This window comes from Lissotriton vulgaris, chromosome 6, assembly GCF_964263255.1.
Source record: "Lissotriton vulgaris chromosome 6, aLisVul1.2, whole genome shotgun sequence".
Classification (NCBI taxonomy): domain Eukaryota; kingdom Metazoa; phylum Chordata; class Amphibia; order Caudata; family Salamandridae; genus Lissotriton; species Lissotriton vulgaris.
Window position 1 is genome coordinate 1,404,807,041 of NC_141694.1, and position 21,465 is coordinate 1,404,828,505.

The 21,465-nt window shown below is 47.7% G+C and overlaps 1 protein-coding gene across 5 annotated transcripts in view; it reads left to right on the forward strand.

Annotated features, from left to right (window-relative positions):
* Positions 1–21,465, forward strand: part of RALGAPA2 (Ral GTPase activating protein catalytic subunit alpha 2) — a 1,781,019-nt gene that overhangs the window by 488,683 nt on the left and 1,270,871 nt on the right. For all 5 annotated transcript variants that reach the window (XM_086927515.1, XM_086927511.1, XM_086927512.1 and 2 more), the window contains exon 9: positions 13,008–13,207. In XM_086927515.1, coding sequence (XP_086783641.1) covers positions 13,008–13,207 — 200 coding nt within the window. The remainder of the gene's footprint in view (positions 1–13,007; positions 13,208–21,465) is intronic.

Consider the following 21,465-nt stretch of genomic DNA (forward strand, 5'->3'; position numbering starts at 1 on the left):
AGAAAGAGAGGCCGGATCTCTGAAGGGCCAGATTTCTGAGTTGCCCCTACAGAACATACAGCTTTTTATTTTTAGCAAAATGCATATGAAAATTGTGTTGTAAAGGTCTCTTTTAGTTTAACCCCTCCTGACAACTCAAAATGGGTGTATTTGCAATCCTCTCCCTTCTTCCTGTTTTTTATATCTGTAAGTGCTTCCTGATTTTTTTTTTTAAATTTGTTTTTATTGCAGAATTAGAGACAAGTCATCAAAATTAGGCCAACCATTACACTTATGACATCACAGTTGAAAATGAAGCAAATACTCTACACAGCCATTCAGCCCACATCCCGGAGGCTGGGCGGCGCGCCAAGAGCACTGTTCTCCAGAAGCTGCCTCAGTGTATGCCCTGCTCGGGTACTCGGTCGGTCACATCATGTTGTATCTGCTTTTACCCCCCTAACGCCCTCCCCCCCCTTGCACCATCAGAACCCAGAATACTCCCTGGGTACGTTCTTCAGTTCTCGTCCACATCCTAACAGGTCCAGTTGTTTCTTCTGAACTACGCCGCGGTGCCTAACTACCCTTTCAAGAACGCCCCCCCCCCCCCCCCCCCCCCCCACAACTGCTGCTGATTCGGGTACTGACAAACCTTGCAAACACCAGAGTACATCCCCCATAGGATCCATTCACCTTCGTGCAATCCACATGGAACTCAACTATCACATCTCCTCCTCTTCATCTTCCGCCACATAGTCACGCAATGCCTGGACCACCATCTCCCACGCCCTCGCCAACTCCAAGCACTTCTCATGGCCAGTCCTAGTGGCCTGCCGCATTCTGATAACACTTTCGCAGCCTGACCACTTCAACAATTCACTCATCCATCTCCTCACTGACGGACCTTCCTTAGATTTCCAGTGCCAAGTTATCTCTCTTTGAGCCAGCATGATTCCCAGGTCTATAAATTTACTAGTAACTTTTGTCTTCTTGGTATGAGGGAACCAGAGGAGCAGACACGCTGCCATATCAAAGTCTACCTCCCTATCCGTTACTGCATTCAGGAGTTCCCCCACTGCCGGCCAGTACGCTCCTAACTTCGGGCAATTCCATAGCATATGATCCAAATCTACCTCGGGTGTCAAGCATCTCGGGCACACGGCATCGGGCACTTGGAAATACCGTTTCACTCTCTCCGGTGTCATGTATGCCCTATGGATAATGAAAAAATGCACCAGTTGAAATCGCGCATTCCTCGTTCCCTTCCACGTCCGTCGTAACACTTGGCTCCAAACCGTGTCCGGTATGGGCTTGCCTACGCTGACCTCCCACCGCGACTTCAATGCCAGTAGTGGCGCCAGTCCCTCACTCAGCATTCTAGTATGGAGACAAGACACCGCCTTAACAGTGCCCGCCGCCATCACCACATATTGACATGCCATGGTCACTTCCGGTTCTTCCAACCCTTTCCTCCAATATCGCTGCATCGCTGCCACCACAGCTGCGTGCAGCAGGAAAGTCCCATCCGGTAGGCCAAATTGATCCTGCAGCGTCCGATAGGGGACTAATGTCCCATCAACATACAGATCCCCCACTACCTGCAGGCCCAGCTCCTCCCACCCCAACAGTTGAGACCAATCGCCTCCATGAGGCAGCGCGGTCAGCATTCCTAGCGGTATCTCCGGCGCGTACGGACGGTCTCTTTTTGCTCTTTTCAAGCTCCTGTGCCAACACAATTTAAGCGTTCTTTCTTCTATCGTGAGCTCCCTCATGTCCAGTTTCTGTTGCATTATTATATATGACAAAACACCCCTCTGGATGCCGAGCTCCCGATCACGCTCAGGGCCCCTGAATACTCTGGCGACATTTTGTGTCAACACCTGGAGTTGCGCCGCCAGGTAGTATAATTCAAAGTCAGGAACGGCCAACCCTCCCTCAGGCTTAGGTCTAGTCAGAGTACTCAACGCGACCCTGCGCCGCCCATGGCCCCAAAGGAAGCCAGTCACCAATGTCTTCAGATCTTTAAAAATCTTCTGCGGGATCCATATCGGTAGCGTCCGGAAATAGTAAAGCAGCCGCGGGAGTGCCACCATCTTCAACAATGCCACCCGTCCCAATACCGACAACGGAAGGGAGGCCCAGAAATCCATGCAGCCCTTCAGCGCCCGAATACACCGCTCCACGTTCCCTTCCAAGAGATCCACAGCCTCATGATAAATGCGCACCCCCAAATAGGTGAAACAGAAGGGCTCCCACACCACCTCTCTCGTCAGCGGCGGACTGGGCGCGCCCTTCCGCAATGGAAACACACAGGTCTTGGTCCAATTCACCCGGAGGCCTGATAGCTGCCCAAACCTACCCAGCATATCCACTGCCCCCTCTAGTGATTGCATTGGATCCGCTAGATACAATAACAGATCATCGGCGTATAGTGAGATATAATGCGACTCCGGGCCTTGCGCTATCCCATTGTACATGGTGCCCAACCGTGCCTGTGCCGCCAACGGCTCCACTGCTAAAGCGAACAGCAGAGGGGATAACGAGCAACCCTGCCTCGTCCCCCTACACACTGGGTATGCTGAAGATACAATAGGCCCCAGCCGTACTCGCGCCTTCGCCGACGAGTAAAGCACCCTCGTCCACCTCCGAAAGCCTTCGCCTATCCCAAATTTCAACAGTACTCCATCCAGGTATTCCCACTCAAGGCTATCAAAAGCCTTTTCGATATCAACCGCCAATACCACAGGGTCAAGATCCGACGCCCCGGCACCATCCATAATGCGGATCAGACGACGTATGTTCATCGAAGTGTTCCTAGTCGGGATAAATCCCGCCTGATCCCTGTGTACCAATGTAGTCATGTGCGGCATCAACCTGGCTGCCAAGATGCGACTCAAAATCTTATAGTCCACCGTCAACATGGACAATGGGCGGTAAGATGTCACGTCCAACGCATCTCTGCCCGGCTTCAGCAGTGGCACCACCAGTGCCTCCCTCATTGATTCAGGCAAGCACCCCCTCTGTTTCGCCTCCGAGTACACCACCAACAATCTAGGTGCCAGTATATCAACAAATTTGGCATAAAATTCTATAGGCAGCCCGTCCACCCCCGGGGTTTTGTTTCGCGCCATATGTTTAATTGCCCCCCTTATCTCAGCCAATGTTATGGGCCCTCCCAATTCTGTCGCTTCCTCGCTATCCAACACCGGCAGCGGAATCGGATCCAGGTACTCGCCTATCTCCGAGACCTCAGCCTCCAGGTGGCTTTCATACAGTCCCGTATAATAGGATTGAAAGCGCGCCAGGACTGCTGATTGAGAATAAACCACATCTCCATCTTCCTTTCGTATACTCATGACCAGGCACCCCCTAGGCTCCGGATCAGCTAGTTTGGCCAAGAGCGTACCCACTTTATCACGCTCCTCATGCACCTTAGTAACATATGACTTATAATCATAGCACTGCAGCCGCTCCGTCTCAGTCGCCACCATTTCTTTAGCCTGCATCAGTTGTTCCTGTAAGTCTGGCCGCTCAGGCCTTCGTCGTTCCAGCCCTCTCAACACCTCTTCTGCTTTCGCAAGGTCATTCAGCACTGCTTTTCTCGCATTCGAAAATCTGCCCATGCATACTCCTCTCACCACCACTTTCATTGCATCCCACTCCACTGATCTGGTCGAGGCCGAGCCTCCATTGTCTTCAAAATAACAGTCAATGCCCTGTCGAACCGTGTCGCTAAACACCAGATCTTCCAATGTATCAGGCCGCAGTCGCCATGATGGAACCGCCGATCTCGCCTGCTGCCACTGCATAGAGATCAGTAAAGGGTTATGATCCGAAATGGTTCTAGTTAAATATTCAGACTGGGTCACCACAGCCGCCAGGGGGCCGCCGCATAGCACAGAGTCCAGTCGAACATGCAAGTCATGAAGCGTGGAAAAGTAAGAGTAATCCCTGATCTCAGGATGTTGTACCCTCCACACATCTATCAGTCCCCACCTCTCCTGCCATTCCCTCCTTTGGGTGGCTAGCCTGCGCACCGGGGAATCGACCAATGGCGGATGTGACCTATCCAGCTGCACATCTGTGATTGAGTTAAAATCTCCTGCCAGTAAGAGAGGGCCCGCCAAGAAATAGGCCAGCGAGCTTGATAAACCCTCAAAGAAGTGGGCCTGATCGGAATTGGGGGCATAAATATTGCATAGAACCACCTCTCTGCCACAAAGTCGCCCCTCAACCGCTACATATCTGCCCTCAGGATCAATTCGTTGGCTCGTCATTTGGAACGGCGTGCCCGCCCTCACCCAAATTAGCACCCCTCTGGCGAATGCTGAGTATGTCGTGCCAAATACCTGACCTCGCCACCTCTTCTGTAAAGCCCCGCACTCGGTCTTGGATAAATGGGTTTCCTGAAGCATTGCAATCTGTACCCCCCGCCTCACCAGGTAGGCATGCACCTTATGACGTTTCACCATTGTACGAAGACCTCGGACATTCCATGTGATACATTTCAAACTAGGTAACGTCCCCATGGTGTACCTTTCTGCACAATGGCTCTAGCCAACAATTATCCCCCGCACTGCAGCAGTTGTGTACCCCCCTCAAAACACCCCAAACAACACCCCAAACCCCTCTCCCCAGGACAGGACCTAGTAACCCAGCTTCAGCCCCGTTCCAAACCACCAACACCCCACACAATATTCTAACCTGTGGTCTTCACCACAGAAGGCCTTAAGGGCCTCAAGAGGTCGATGGAGCGCCGATCCGGCGTAGGCGGAGCCCCAACCCTACGCCTGCAGTCCCATAGTGCTAGTACAGCCCCGTACCTGGTAGTCCAACAAATGTCCGGAGAGTTTGTACCAGTAGACACCTCAGGATAATCCAGCGTTCTCAAGCCTCACTCATTAAACAAACCGTCCGAGGTTTGCGGTGTGACCGCCGGTCCCTTCACACTTCCCGTGTCTGAGTCGTCGCCTCCGGACTTCTCCCCTTCCTCCTCCGATTCCGACGCACCGGACGCCCTCTCCTGTTGCGATCCTGTGATGGTCGCCGTTGCAGCCAGCGCTCCCCTCCTGTCCGCCGCCATTTGCGCCTCCCGCTCGGCCTTTTGGAGCTTGTTCCGGGAGCGGATGCGCTGTGATTTTCTGATCCGTACAGGTTTCTGCCGCTCCCTCCCGCTTTTGTGTGCACGATCAGTCCCTGCACGATACAGTTCAAGCCACGACCAAGCCTCATCAGGAGTCTGAAAGAAGTGGGTCCTGTCGTCAATGATCACTCTCAGTTTCGCAGGAAAGAGCAAAGAGTATTGGATCCCCTCCTCCCTCAGTTCCTTTTTGACTGACAAGAAGGACGCTCTGCTTTTCTGGACTTCCTGAGTGTAATCCGGAAAGACTGTGACTCTACTATTGTCCACTTGGAAGGGGCCCTGGGATCGCGCCCTCTGTATCAACAGATCGCGGTCTTTATAGTGCAGCAATTTGACCACCATCGGCCGAGGTGGTCGGCCCTCCAGGGGCGGCCTGGCGGGAACCCTATGCGCTCGTTCCAGGGAGAAGAAGGGAGACAACCCCTCCGGCGCCACCACCGTCTTGAACCAGTCCTCCATGTAGGATACAGCATCCCCCTTTTCAATTTTTCCTGGAAGACCTACTACCCTCACATTGTTTCTCCGGTTACGACTTTCCGCATCCTCCGCACGTCGCTCCAGAGTCGCCAGACGGCCAAGGATATCCGTCAATTTATGCTCCGCCGTCACCACCGCCGGTTTCAGTTCCTGGAGCAGCTGTTCATTCGATTTCACTCGATCCGAGAGCTTGGCGTGGTCGGCTCTCAGTAGCCCCAGCCCCGTGGCTACCTGCTCAATGTCCTTGTGCAGAGAGTCCTTTGTCGCAGTGATCGCCTCTAGGATGGCGTCAAGGCGCTGGTGCAGTCGTTGTTCCTGCGTTGAGGCTTCCGGCGGGGCGCCAGTGCCGCCATCCTGGGTCAGAGCGGCCGCATCGTCTCGCCTCGGCTGCGCAATTGGTACCTCGCCCAGAGCAGCCATCTTGATCGCAACACGCGGAGCACTCGGGCCGCCGCTGAGGGCCACACCAGTCCTCCGTGCGCCCAGTACAGGCCTCACGGTCCCAGACCTCTCTGTGTCACCTAGTCGTGTGTCTGGCCCCCACAATCACAGTCCCAACAAGTCCCTACAGCACTCCTGGGCGCCCTTCCACTCACAGATCAGTTTCGCCAGTCTATGGCCGGGAGCTGCCCGGGGCCATCAGCATTCAACCCAACCAGGGTAGCAAACCCTCAGCTCCCCGCCAGAAGGGTGGGCGGGCGTTGGTCAGGGCCGGTCACTCCCGCTGTTCAGTCCAGCACACTGCAGACACCAGGTCTGCTGACTCGGCTCACTCTCCTCGGCCGCCCAGTCCCCTCGCTATGCAGGCTCCGAGGCAGGCAGCGCCCGCCGCCGATTTCGGGGCACCCAGGACGACCCCACTAGCTCCAGTCGCTCATACGGGGCCACAGGGACCGGAGGGACCCAGGTCCAATCTCGCTCTCGGGCCCGTCGTGCAAGCCGCCACCTCTCCACTGCGCCCCACGCAGGGCGGTCGATCTCACTAGGACAGGCCCCCTTCTGTGTAGTCCGATCTGTCCTTAGGGCAAAAGGCCACCACCAGATGCCTGTGCCGCCGCCCAGGAGCAGCCCGTTCTCCTCCAAGCTCTCTCGTCGGTGAGCGTGGGAGCGGGAGGGGGAGGGGTGCCGTACTCCTCGAGCTGCGGGGTGCCCAGAGCCCCGCCGTTCCTCACCGCCTTCAGTCCCCGTCCAGTCCCCGCTCCGCTCACTCCGCTCACTCCGCTAAGCAGCCTCCGGTGGATCGGCGCAGAGCCAGGCCATAGCTCTTAGTCCCTCTGATCGTCGATCACCGCCATATTCCCTTTGTTTGCCGTCCAGCGCCTCTGGGCTCCGAGGTCCGAGCCACACGCCGCAATCAAGTGCCCGCTGGGTTCCAAACTCTCCCCTCCGGCTTTACAGCACCCCACACAGCAGGAACGTTCCTTCTAGGGCACTAAAGGGCAAGTTTCCAGGATATTAGTTGGGACTCGGCGCGGAGCTTCAAGCTCACACAGCCATCCCGGTCGGCGCTTAAGCCACGCCCTGTCCTGTAAGTGCTTCCTGATGAGGTTTAATTCCTTGGACAGGTGCCTCTTTGCCTACTTGTAACTATTCTCTGACCCTGCTTCGAGGGTCAGAGCTGGGTCAGAGAATAGTTGCAAGTAGGCAAGAAGGCGCCAGGAAGCAATTAGCAGCAGGTGTCCAAGTTGAAGTTAATTTGTTTGTAACCCTTTTGTAAAAGGTTACAAAGAAATTAGGTTCAACTTTTGCACTTGCTGCTGTAACCCTTGCTTGGCTGAAAATTCGTTCCCGCTGATTCGCGGATTTTACCGCGATTTCGCGAGATTCGCAAAATCGCGGAAAATCCGCAAATTCGCCCGCGAAACGGATTTACGCCCACCCTTATTTGCCACATGTGCCCACCAGCAATATTCAGGTGTGCAACAAGGTGTCAAAGTGACACCCTGCCACCTTTGACTCTTTCCCTATTTTACCGAATCCCCATAGGAATGAATGGCAATTACCGAATCGGTAAATACCGATTCGGTAAATATTTTACCGATTTATTTTTTTATTTTATTTTTTTACTCGCATAGCATTTACCGATTCGAAAATACCGAATCGGTAAAATTCGGTATTTTCGAATTGGTACATTTAAATTACCTACATCTAGCCCTTAGTCTGTACCAAAATTCTTAAGGGACACCTATTCCAAAAGATTGTAGAGCTAAACCATGGTACCTTGAATAGGATCCTCATAGAAACCAGCAGCCTATGTAGGTGTCTGTGAGCCTCTGAGACCTTGTCAACTTTTCTAAAGTTATTAACAAGCCAGACTATCATATTCTGTTCTCCTTGCACATGGAAATAGAGGAAACGGTAAGACCTAGGTAGCGGGCATTAGCTTAATACTGTCTGAGAAAATACCTCCATTAACTGCACAGTCTTGAGATATGAAAGAATAAATGGAAGGGTTTCTGTTAAGCTCCTTCTCTGAAAGTACCAAGAGGAAACTACTTCACTGTTCTGAGTAGAGATGATGAGGTTGATTTTTTTTAATGCAGTTTTTTGGAGCACTGACTAGGCCCAAATGTATTAAAGCTTCCTACACGAGCACCAGATTGAATTGCTTAGTATTGTTATTACAGGGAGATTAAGTGATTTGCCGAAAACCACAGAGCGTTGAGCAATGGCCTGGACTCGTACCTGAATCGCCAGTTACAAATTCAATTCCCACCTCGGGCGGGTCTTGGGCTAAATTTCCCCGGACCTGACAATTCTCGCCTCGGTGCCAATTCTAATCTTGGGTTCCACGCTGCAACTCTGGGCAATAGCTTACTTAATCTCTACAACAGCGCCAGGATGCCTGGCCTCACCGTGGGGGGCCCAGGAGTGGGCACTTCACATGGAAAGGCCAGGAGGGGTTCCAGAGCGGTATGTGTACAGCGCCGTGATACCCCTTGGGGTGATTGTGCGCTATATAAGCACTACAACATTTACATTCACAAAGTCAACAGCTTTGGCTGTTAGGCTACATCTTTTCTTTCTCTTTGTCCAGCCAAAAACCAATGATTTTCATCTCATCATATAGAGTAGACGAATAGCCTATAAAATCAGTCCAAAATACAGAAGACCAAGGACCATTCGGGCCCAACAGAAGAGCTTCCTTTTTGGAGGCATTAAACTTGAAGAAGGTTTTGGTGATTATCTGCATGAGCGTATACAGCAGGGTTCTCCATTCTTTTCTTCACTGTGCTGAATAAAAATCATCTTGAGCTACTAATAGTATAATTGTTGTAATAGTGACCACATCAGACATGATTACTTTAGTGACCAATCTATGCAAGATTACCAATCTGATCAAAAGATGGGGGAGATAGAGATAGAGGTTGAGGTTAGGTTAACCCTCCTAACTGAATGAAGTTTCACAAAATCCTGGAATACCAGAATAAAAAACAAACTGTGGGGAAGAACAGGGTTTTCACTGAACATGTATGAAAATCCTCTTTCCAGAAAGAAAAATTATTTTCTATTGTCCCCTCACCCACCAGGGTTTCCCCTAGGTGGCATGCTTCATCATTGGGGTCCTCTCAATCCGCTGCGGATTGAGACAGGCTGCTACTTGCGGAACTACGTAGGAGCTCTAAGTTGTGGAAAATGTGTAGTGCAGTGAAAGTGAAGTTCACCTTATTGTGTGAACTACTTATATGACTATTATGGGCCAGTTCCCGACCCTGCATCTGTTGGGATGTCCTCACACGCCCCTACGAACGCGGTGACCTTGGAGTCACCAACTTTATTTCTACATAGCCCTTGCCCGTTATGCATATTATTGGTATTAAAGCAAAAACAAAGAGGATGATGGACAGAGTGTTGAACTTTGCAAGCTTTCACCCCCAGTCAACTGATCTGGGTTTAATCCATAATCATTCTTTAGCTCACTCCGCCACCCCAGTTCAGACATGGCCATATGCAAATCAGTGTGACCCTGTGCCTCATGGGAACAGTCCAGCCTGAACTGCCAAGCCAGGTCTTCCCTGGACCGGAAACAAGCATCATGGGACCGGTTTCCGGCTAATCAGCCGTCATCAGCAAGGCTAGCTTGAATCCAGTGGCAAAGTGAGCAAGGGACCCACGTCAGGGCATACCTGCCAACTTAGGGCGAACAAAGCAGTCAGTTACTGGGGGTTATGTTATGTTATAACAATTTTTATAGCGCACTAATACCCGTAGGTGTCTAGTCACTGTGGACATCTTACTGTAGAGGAAGACTAGTTTCTAAAAAGCCATGTTTTGAGATGTTTCCTAAATTCAAGTAAAGAGGGAGACCTCCGAAGAGCAAGCGGAAGTGAGTTCCACAGCCTAGTGGTGCTGTGTCTGAAACTCCTCCCACTTCAGTTCATCGTCCTGACTCTAGAGGTGGGCATCAGAAAGGCATTGATTGAACGTCTGGAAGGGGAGTACCAGCTGAAACAGTGCAATAGAAAAAGTGGACCTTGTCTATGGAGTGCTATACAAAGAGCCTTAAATTGAACACGTTGGGCAACTGGCAGCCAGTGCAGTTCTCAAATCCCGTCCCTAATAGATTGATATTTATGGACGTTCAGCACCAATCTAGCAGCAGGGTTCTGTACCGCTTGTAGTCTTCTGAGTTGGTTCAGCGCTAGGTTTATATATAACGAACTACAGTAGTCCAACCTAGATAGAACCAAAGAGGATAAAACAATTTTCCTCGTGTTTTTCGTGATGAAAGGGAGAATTCCGTCCATCATCCCCTTTGGTTTTGCTCTGTTCGCCCTAAGTTGGCAGGGTATGCCCAGTTTTGGGTCCCTTGCTCACTTTGCCACTGGATTCAAGCTAGCCTGGCTGATGACGGCTAATAAGCCAGAAACCGGTCCCAAGATGCTTGTTTCAGGTCCAGGGAAGACCTGGCTTGGCAGTTCGGGCTAGACTGTTCCCATGAGGCACAGGGTCAGACTGATTTGCATATGGCCATATCTGAACTGGGGTGGCGGAGTGAATTATAGAATGATCATGGATTAAACCCAGATCAGTTGACTGGGGGTGAGTGCTTGCAAAGTGCAACACTCCGTCCATCTTCCCCTTTGGATTTGCTTTGTTGGCAGGGTATGCCCAGACGTGGGTCCCTTGCTCCCTTTGCCACTGGATTCAAGCTAGCCTGGCTCCTGACGGCTGATTAGCCTGAAATCGGTCCCAGGATGCTTGTTTCTAGTCCAGGGAAGACATGGCTTGGCAGTTCGGACCCTGTGCCTCAATGGAACAGTCCAGCCCGGACTGCTCTCCTGCCTGATTCTAAAGACTGTCTTCCTCTTCGCGATCACAAGTTTCGTGAGTAAACTTCAGGCACTATTGGTGAAATCGCCCTAAACCTCTTTTTTGGGACAAACTGGTGCTGAGGGCATTCTTGCCTAAGGTTGTGACTTACGTCCATGTGGGCAATCCATTACCCTGCTGGATTTCTTTACTCCTCCACACCCCTCGAAAAATGACTAGAGTTTTCGTCGTCCGGACTTCATGATGTCTGTAAGCTTGTACATTGATTGTACCAAGGACCATTGGCTTGATGATCTATTTTTTTGTGGGGTTCTTCAGATCGAAAAATGGGAAGCTGGTCTAGAAAAGCAGTATATCAAGGTGCAAAGTCCTTTTGCAATAAGATCTTCACCCCTTCAGTCCTGCAGGACTTTTTTGTCTGAGTACATTCCACAGACCCTCCACCATCGGAAGGTACTGCTTTGCATTGATTCTAAGGTGAGGTATCAGCGGTTAGAAGCTGTGCTTAATTCGAGCCAGTGATTTCCGCTGCTTGGCACCTGCACTTAATTGTGGATACCTTCACTTATGACAGCCTACCACATGGTGATGCTGTTTGTGCAATTTAGAAATTAGCAGAACAACATCTATTTATTAATTCAATATACATAAAAATGTCTAAAATATGCCACCCATAAAATTGTTATAGCTTTGGGAACCTGGAATGTTCAGAATTGTCACACTTGTAGGAGCATGATGGGTGTTGTGGTGGTATTGTCATTGACAGCGCTGGCAGGGGCAATGGGTGGTGTAATCTCCAGTGATCTCCTCTCGAGGGCCCTGGCACTTAATTTTTTTTTACTAATGAAGAAATGGCTAGAAGCATCCATCAGAAAAACAAGTTTCTGACTTTGTTAATGCTACTTCTGGGCGATCCTTTACCCGCAGATTCCGCACCGTCCTCCCACCTTTCCATTCATCGCAGTGGCTTCTTTTTAACATCTGATAAGGTTCCAAGTTAGGAACACTGGTTTCACTCTTCATGTCAGATGCCGAAAGAGGCAAGAAAGACAGCATGCAGGGATGGTGCTTATGTCTATTCAGGGTCCCTCCACTATTGCTTGGTAGTCAGGTTGTGCTCACCCTGCCCCTCATATTGCCTATGTAATTTGTTTTTTTTTCAGGACACAGTGCTCCATGTCAGAGTGCCACAACCTTAAATGGCACTACACGAGACTTTTTCTGTGTGGCCAACCGATTAGAGCACTTGGATCCATGGGACCAGCTTTGGGACCATGGATCTGAAAAGAACAACAGAAAAAAGGCTCCCTCCAATTGGATCAGATAGATCTGAGAAGCCTCCACAATTAAAACACAGAGTTATACAAAAGTATTAATCCTTTAAAGCCAGCTCAGTAACTTTTTAAACACTTGTATCTCAAAATCTACCCAACATGCTTTCTGACTAAAGTTCTACTTTCATGCAAAGTTTGGTGTAAATTCGTCCAGCGATTTTGACTGTGGGCCTGGCCAAAGTTCCTGTCAGACCTGAAATGGCAAAATACATGTTTCTTAACCACACTTGACCTACGTTAACATTTTCTCCTGCACTGATCTTGACGAAAATTGACATGATGGATGTCAGCTGTCTATGGAAAGTGATTGCCAAATTTGGTGCAGCTCTGTTGATCCAGGTCAAATGTGATAGGCTAATCAAAATTTGTCTTTCCAAGGGAAAGGGCAGCTGAACCATAAAAACACAGTTGCTGCGAAAGGAGAGGTGAGCAAATTCAGAGTGTTTGTGTTGTAGGGAGCTCTATACAGGAGCTGCTCTCCAACTTAACTTGGGAACTACCCAGAGTTCGTTGCTTCTTTTTTGCATAATGTAAACAGCACTCTAAGCCTGACAGGGTATTTGTGTGTGTGTGTGTTTGTGAGGACAAATGGTGGGATGTGCTTTTTTATATGAATTTTCAGATTTACAGCAGCAATTTACAGTGAACTTCTTCATTTTCATGAGGAGTTTTGATGACCTTCAATGTTATATTTAGACTCTAGATACTTTGAAAAGCTCTTAAGAAAGACGCCTGAAAGACTAGTTTAAGGAGCATTTAAAAAAAAAATTAATGTGGATTTTTTTCTGTCTACCTTACAGATATTCCTGACTTGAGACCAAAGCCATCTTATACTACAGCTACTCGTAACAATGAAAGCACTTACAGCACAAAAATCCCATTTATGGCAGCTCGAGTGGTGTTCATTAAATGGCTTGTCACATTTTTTCTGGAAAAGAAGTATGTATCTACATCTCATAGCACTAAGAATGGAGGAGATGTGTTACCGAAATTAATTCAGGTATGCTACAATACCAAAGTATTTAATGGAGTACTTAAGGGCCTAACAGGTGCAAGATGACAACAACTTTCAGCCTAAGCAGTCTGCAAATACTGTTTTTCTTGAAAGTTAATGAAGGTTTACCTTCTGCAAAAAAAACTCACATTCCCGATAGATACTAACTAGAAAGATGTGTAGTGTCCACTTCATTACCCTGGCATATGAAGCCTTTATAATTAGCACAGCATCCCCCAAAAAAAAGCCTTTTTAAAGTGAAATATCTGTTTTGTATAAATTTATGGTGATGGATTTTGAGTCCAGATGTATTTAGAATCTTAATACTTCAGCCAATAGTTTGCACAATCTCTATACTATCAACAGATTCCATAAGTCCTGATGACCATTGATTTGCAAGATTTTTTGTATTAATGACGCTGAATATTTTGCAGCAATTGATAAACCAGCATGATAATGCCTTTATGCCTGGAAGAGGCCAGGTATTCTATGTATGTGATTGGTTCAAGGTCAATTGAAAATGTACCCATGAAGTAATCACGCATCCTTCTATGGGTAATGAATATGTTGAAAATAATGTAGAAAAAGAATATACTCATTTATAGTTTGTATAGGGCCAAGTTTGCACCAATCCTTTGTGAGAAGCTTGAGAAATATGGGTTATACGATAGAGTAAGGTAACTATTATTTTTGTGAATCTGTAACTTGACGGCAGTGGCCACCCATGTCTGTGAATATACCAATAGAGCTGAAGTTGGATCTCCACATGGATCTCTAAGTAATCAAGTAGTAGTTGATAAAGCAACAGTCTAGATAATCTTGCTGAAAAACAAGATTTAAGACATGAAAGAGATCATCCATCCTTATATAGAGGTTGTTGAATTTGAGTGATAATCCTTCTTGGATCCTTAAATTGCCAGATAATGCAACCTCGACATTATGAAAGAAGACGCTAGGGATTGCAAGTGTGAGGGCTTGAAAAGAAAACACATTTTTAGTAGAATCGACATCTTGATGACATTACACCACTCTTGTGCTCCTTTGGGATTTCTGTTCTATTTTATTAAGCTAATAATCATAGCTTCTGATAGATACTTCTAACCGCAGATTCCTCACCTTTTGAATATTCCCCCAGGAATCTGACTGGATCCGGAAACTTTTGAGCAGTGCCCCTGGATGCCAAAAAGTGGCACCGTGCGGCTCTGCACAGAACATCGTATAGCCACTTGTGGGTGCTGACCTCAGGTCCTTTCTTGCCACAACACCTGACACTGATCTGCAACAATCTTTTTTCTTTTCATGAGACTTATCCGTACAAATTGTTGAAAATGCCAGTGTACATGTGAAAATATCACCTCCAAATAATACTACAGGTTTTAAACCTTGTAAGGGCGGTCACAAACATATGCCTATGGCAGATCCCCTTCAGCTTGCCTGTGATGCCTGAGTTTGGAATACGACCCTAAGGTCTGCAATGACTGCGCCTTTATGAATCCCAATGCTATGCTGGACCGTGAGATGACGCTCTCCTTTTCCAAGCACCAAAAGGCTCTAGCCATGACCGGTTGAAGGGAAGGTTCCATTCCTGCCCCTGAAGTCATTCCTGTGGCCGATCATCATCATGGTCAAAGTCTTCGGTGAAGTTAAAGAAAAAATCGAAAACTCTTCCCCTTCCCACCATTCTTGTACTTCAGAGAAGGCAAGTGGGTGTCAATGTGCCTTTTTGGTATTGCTCTCATAGCATCGGACCTGATTCCGTCACTTGTCCTGACACAACACGAATTTCAGAGGACGTTGGCAATGCCTTAGCAAATAGCACAATTCTGTGAAGCATTTTTATGACTCTTTGGCACACTACCAGCTCCCTCTGGGTCACCTTCAAGCCCCAAGGAACAACGAGGGCCTCCATCTGGGACTCCGCCAGTTGATCTGCGCTCAACACCAACTTGATCCACTACGGGTTCCGCATTGACTTCATTGCCAACTCTGATCCCAGCACCGCAACCCATGCCGGACCATAAAGCACGGAGGCCAAGTGATGAAATGCACCCTATCATGCTTTCCGAATCAGCCCTGCATCACCCTCGATCGAGGCCACTCCCAGTTTATTTTGTCTTCAGCTGTGGAAAAACCCATCAAACTCTGATACTTTGCCCTTGCCCCAAGGAGGGGCTCAAACTCTGCTTACTTTATTTGGAATGGATTCTGACAATGATGCTTTTGAGGCGAAGGACACATTTGCCCATCCATATACAGAAGACCATTGGAATGAGGACCTTAACACATCAGTAGCTCAATCACTTCACCGGACACTAGGTTAGTTTTGCCCCCAGGGCCAGACACAGAATAAAGCGTTTCTTTTGCAGTGGTCATGCAAAGTGAGGCCGAAGTTCTCAATCTCCATTTACCAACTATATGGGTAAAGACTAATGTTCTTACGGATATGCTTCAGCCTGGGCAAACTAATACTGAACCCTGCTTCTGTTTAATTAAGCCTTTACATTTACTCTGCTTGGAACATGTGCAAAATCCTGTTCTGGACCCCTGTGAAGTGACCGCTAGAAGGACTACATCCTTGAGACCTGGATGATCCAGACTTTTTGACTCCACACCCCACTCCTGAGAGCCTAGTCTTGCAGCCCTCAACATACAAGGTCAACCCAAGTCAATTCCCTTCTACTCTACTGGACAGTGATTCAAAGCTCATTGAAACTTTCAGGAAATGCATGTTTTCTTCAACAAGTCTGGCGCTACCTCTGTTAATGCCAGCTGCCTCTTAGGGCATTATAATACCACCCTTTGCGATTCTGTCTCACAAGTCTTATTCTGTATCCTTTATGACTTGCATCCTGTACTCACACAGGCTATCAAGGATGGCTGCAGCACCGCTCAATTTACAATCCGCTATGGATTGAACACCACAGATTGCCCTGGCAGGGCATTTGCCACTAGTGTGAATATCAGGAGGCGTGCATGGATGAGTTCCATGGGCTTTTTTGGCGACGTTCAGTCCACCCTCATGGGCATATCCTTTGATGGCTCTTGTGGTTTTGGTAAGACAGCACTTTCGACCCTTTGGAGCTTTAAAGATAGTATGGCCATGACGCACTCCTTAGGCCTGTCTGCACCGCCATGTCGGCTGCACCACCAGTTTTGTCCCTTTCATGGTTATGGTAGGGGCTTCCAATATTGCCACCTAATCCAGCCTGCGAGGCCAACCAAACAGCTTTAACGTGGCAGAGGCTCCGAAACTCGTGGACCACAGGAGCTGCGAGAGGCACGATCTTGCGCTGCTGCTACAGCCTTAAAACCTCTATAACATGTCCTTTTGATGCTTCGATCCGCCCTTCACAGATGCAGGATACAACATTTTCGGCCAGGGTGGTAGGCTGTGACTTCAGACAAGAGGGTCTTATAGATCATTCAATGGGTTTTCTTGGCACCCCACCGCAGCTTCCGCCATCTTCAGAATGGCTGACAAATAAATACTTGACCCTCTTGCACCAGGAAGTTCAGGCTGTTTTGGCCAAAGGAGCCATAGAACGAAGTAGGCTGTTGTTACTCCTACTACTTTCTGGTGCTAAAGATGGATGGAGGACTTTGTCCTATTTTAAACCCAAATGCAAGATGATCATCTTGGCCGAATTCTAGTTTGCCCTTGACTCAGGAGAATGTATGGTACAGTTGTCCCTGCATGATGCTTATTTCCACATGCCCGCTCTGCAGGCCTACAGGCACTAACTGCAGTTCACAGGAAGGAAAGAGCATTTTCTGTTAATTCTGCTCTCTTTTGGCCTCACCAGTGTCCCTCGGGTGTTTGCGAAAGTGATGACTGTGGTTGCAGCTGATCTTCGGAAGTCAGGACTTCAAATCTTCCCCTACCTTGATGACTGACTGATACAGGTAGATTTACCAGGTAGTTGTTACCCACCTCCATACTATGGCCAGCATTTACATTGTTTAGCTTCACTATCAACATGCCTGTAACTCGTATCTCCTTCGCAGACATTCCCTTTCAGCTGAGCCATTCTCTACACAGTGCAGCTTTGTGCCTTCTCTGGAGAGTCCAGGTCGTTTGGGCTATGATCCTGATGTTTCAACCTCAGTACAGGATCTCTGTTAGGTTGACTCTGAGGCTGCTGGGACTGATGGCCTCCTGCATCCTGCTGGTCAAGCACACGAGGTGGCACACGTGGGCTCTGCAGTAGGATCTGAAGACCCCATGGGCACTGCACCAGAGAGGATCTTTTTGATCTGGTCCAGATTATGGAAGGAACTGAAAAAGACCTGCAGTGGGGGTTGCTGGTCTGAATTGGGTCAACTGCAGACCCCTCTCTCTTCCCCACCTAGAGCTCACAGTGATGACCGATGCATCTCTTCTGGGTTGGGGCAGCCATCTTTGGAGAGGTTGGAGATCAGAGCCATCTGGTCTCTGGTGAAGTCTACCCTCTATATCAATCTTCTGAAGCTGCCTCACTTGGTGTTGAAGGCCTTTCTACCATTCATGAAAGTGAGGCTGGTACAAGTTCTCACAGACACTTCAACCACTATGTGGTTTTCAGGCAGATTGGGGGTTGTGCACCCTGTGTCAAAGGATACTATGTCTCTGGAAGTGGCTGGAACATAAGTGGATTTTCCTTGTTGGATCTTTGCACACCAGATCAGCCAAACTCATCTGCCGATACCTGGCAGATCACAAATGGTAGTTGCATCTGGAGGTGGTGCAAAGTCTGTCCTGCAAATAAGGAGAACCTTGACTCAATCAGTTTGGCACCACCACCAAGAGTACGCACTGCCAGATCTTTTGAGTGTTGGAAACACGTCGCTCCCTTGGGGATGCGTTTCCCCTAGAATAGAACTTCGGACTCCTGTACGCCTTGCCCACTGATGCCAATCCTGCTCCAAGATCTTAAAAAGACCAGGAACGACCAGGTCCAATTCTCTTAGTGACACTAGATTGGGCACGGTAAATGTGGTATCCATAACCCCATGCATTGAGAATTTGTCCTCCGATCGGGCTGTCATTTCGCGAGGATTTTCTGTTGCAGCATCAGGGCAGGGTCCCTCATCAAGTCTGCGCAATCTTCACCTCCATGCTTGGAGATTGAATAGTGACGGGTAACTGTCTTGAATCTCCCTCCCAAGGTTGTAGGTGTCATCTTGACTGCCAGATCTCCCTAAAAACGAAATCAGTATATTCCTGCCATTGGGACAGGTTTGTGATTTGGTGTGGGTCTCTGCAGATTGACTCACTTCAAACCAATTTATCAAAAGTTAATCTTTTTAGTGTTTTTCCTAGTCCAGCAAGGTTTGGGCACAGTTAAAGGGTATCTTATGGCTCTTCCAGTTTTTATGAGGTTGCCAAATCAGCTTGTTTAAATCACCAGTTATGATACCTTTTTTGAAGAGTTTGTAACATTTGTTTACACCCTCTCCCTTTATCATGTCTTGTTGGGACCTTAACATAGTCCTCACCTTCCTGATGTGTACATCTTTTGAACTGCTGCACTGCTTGCCTCTAAGGTTTCTCTCACCTCATGACAGTGCTCCTGATAGCCATAAGTTTGGCACAGTGGGTGAGTGAGCTGCAGACCCTCTGTCACCCGGCACACTTATTTCTTCCCAGACACGGTGCTCCTCTGAATCTGAGCTTCCTTTCTTCTTCTTCTTCTAAAATCAAGTGGCGACTCCTTTTTATGGTCAGCCAGAACGTCAACCTACCACGTTCTTCGAACCACCTCACCCGTCTGAGGAGGAGGAGAGACTCCTTTGGCAGGATCATAAAAATGCTGTTAGCTTTTATGTCAATATCACCAGGAACTCCGGTTGGATGTTCTGCTGTTACTGGAGTGAGGAAAGAAAAGGCAGTGCAGTAGAGGACCAGGTCTTGGTGGATCACAAGCTGCACTAAAATCTGCTACGCATTGGCCGGGAAGCAGCCACCACACAGCTTGTGGGTTTATTCCACCAGAGTCAAAGCTGCTACTACTGCCTTGGCACGTGAGGTCCCTATTTTGGATATTTGTCAGGTCGCTAAGTAGCCATCTCTCCATACGTTCACAAAGCAATTACTGTCTGACAAGCCAGGTCTGTCTAGAGGGGCACTTGCCATCCCAGCCCTTCAGAGCTTTTTGATTTCAGCTTCTTCACAGACCGTCCACCTTGTGGCGTGCTGCTTTGGTATCTATTCAAAAGATGCTGAATCTACAGTTAGAGGCATCTGTCAAAAGGACAAGTTAGTTACCTTCAGTAACGCCCATTCTGGTTGAAACTTTATGTAACAACAGGTTTCTCGCTAGTCTTCCCCCCCCCCCCCCCCCCACCCCACACACCCCCTTTCATCCCCATTCTATGAACCTTTCCCCTCTAAAGAGATCCCAAGCATAGTGATCTGCACAGAGGTCAAACTCAATTTGCTGTTGAGCTCTGCATATGGGGATACAGGTAGCTGACAGAGCAACTAACGACAACAAACAAGTGGCTCCTGTATGCAGGTCCATGTGTCAATTCCACAGCTGAACAAGGATTTGCACAGTAATACACATTTTTCCGAAAGTTATAGGTCAGCTCAAAGAGAAACTGTCTTTCATAGTTTACATTGGGGTTGGTAACTTTGCAGTAGGTTCAGTGCAGTTACCAGTGCAACACATCTTGCAGGGTAAGTTGTATTTATAATCCCTATTTACAGACCCATTATATTTGGGTTTCAAATAATGCTTACCGTGTGAAGATGAAATGTAGCTTTGTTTTTTTTTAATGTATACTAAGGTGGGTTGAAGGGGTAAACCCTTCATACCCCTCTTTGTTAACTCATATATGTATGTTTTTTATTGGTGTAAACCACATACCCCCTTTTTATATATGTTTATATATATATATGTGTGTGTGTGTGTTTTAACCCACTTTTTCCTAAAATGTAACCCTTTCTTACCCTTCATTACTCCTCAAAAGCCCTAACTACCCTTTAACCCATCCCTGCACACCCCAAGCTATGACTTGTCACTACCCATCCCTGAACCTTATAAACCCATTACTACCTCGAAACACATCTCACCTGGAACCCTAAAGACCCCCTTACTACCCTTTAGATCTACCCATCCCTAAACCCTCATTGTTACATCATTCTTCCACCCACCCCATATCTCTAAATATCCTCTTTTCTACTCCTTTACACTACACATCTCTGAACTCTGAAGACTGCTTACTTCCCCTTTATACTACCCATCCCTTACCCCAAAGAATCTTACTACCCCTTGACTCTACCCATCTCAGAACCCAAAAACCACTTACTTCCCCTTACCATGACCTATCCCTAAACACATAAAACCATGTCCTGATCCTTAAAACTACCTGTTCCTCATTCCTTAAAACTGCTCACTACCCATAGCTGAACCCTTGAAACCTCGAAGTACTCCTTAACACTCCCCATTCTAAAACACGTATTGCCCCTTAGTACCCCATAAAACTACCCATCCCTGAACGCTAATCCCTTTTTAAGTGACATAACATTTAATAAAATGTATATATATATATATATATATATATATATATATATATATATATATATATATATATATATATATATATCTGCGCAAACTCCCAACACAGCCACTACAGGTTCTAGTGCCATTCAGAACCCACCAGGCAAATAGGAGACGGACCACAGTCAGGATACACAGATGTTTATTCCAAGGGTTGAAAACTGCGAGGGCAAGACGCGTTTCGGGCTTTCAAAGCCCTTGTTCACATGCATCGATTCAAAGACATTTTTTCAATTTTATAATGCAGTGCAAGTCCGCCTCCCCGCTGCTTTACACTCCGGTCACGTGATCATAAAGGTAGAAAAAAGACTCCACATTATGAATGATCAATTAATTAACATGAAAATACATGAGTTACATTTGCAGAAAAATATAGCTTTCTAATAGCGAATTATTTAAATTTCAAACGGAGCATTTAAATTGATTAAATTTTCCTTTTTCAATTGTTTTGGGATAAATCCCCGTGCAAATGATAGCATATGTGCAAAGTTTCGCGACCTGTAAACAGTTGGGGAGCGGGAAAGATGGTGAAAGTGCAAATACCAATTTGTCATTGAATCGCAGTCTGCAATTCGTGGAGTAATTTATATTTACTGCATAAATGCTGATAGAGGGAAAGTGAGAAAAAAGGGGGGAAAAAGTGCTGTGAGTGCATGATGATAAGAATCTGTGTATACAATGTATGAATGTTAATTTGGACATTAAAGGAAATTAGATTATTCC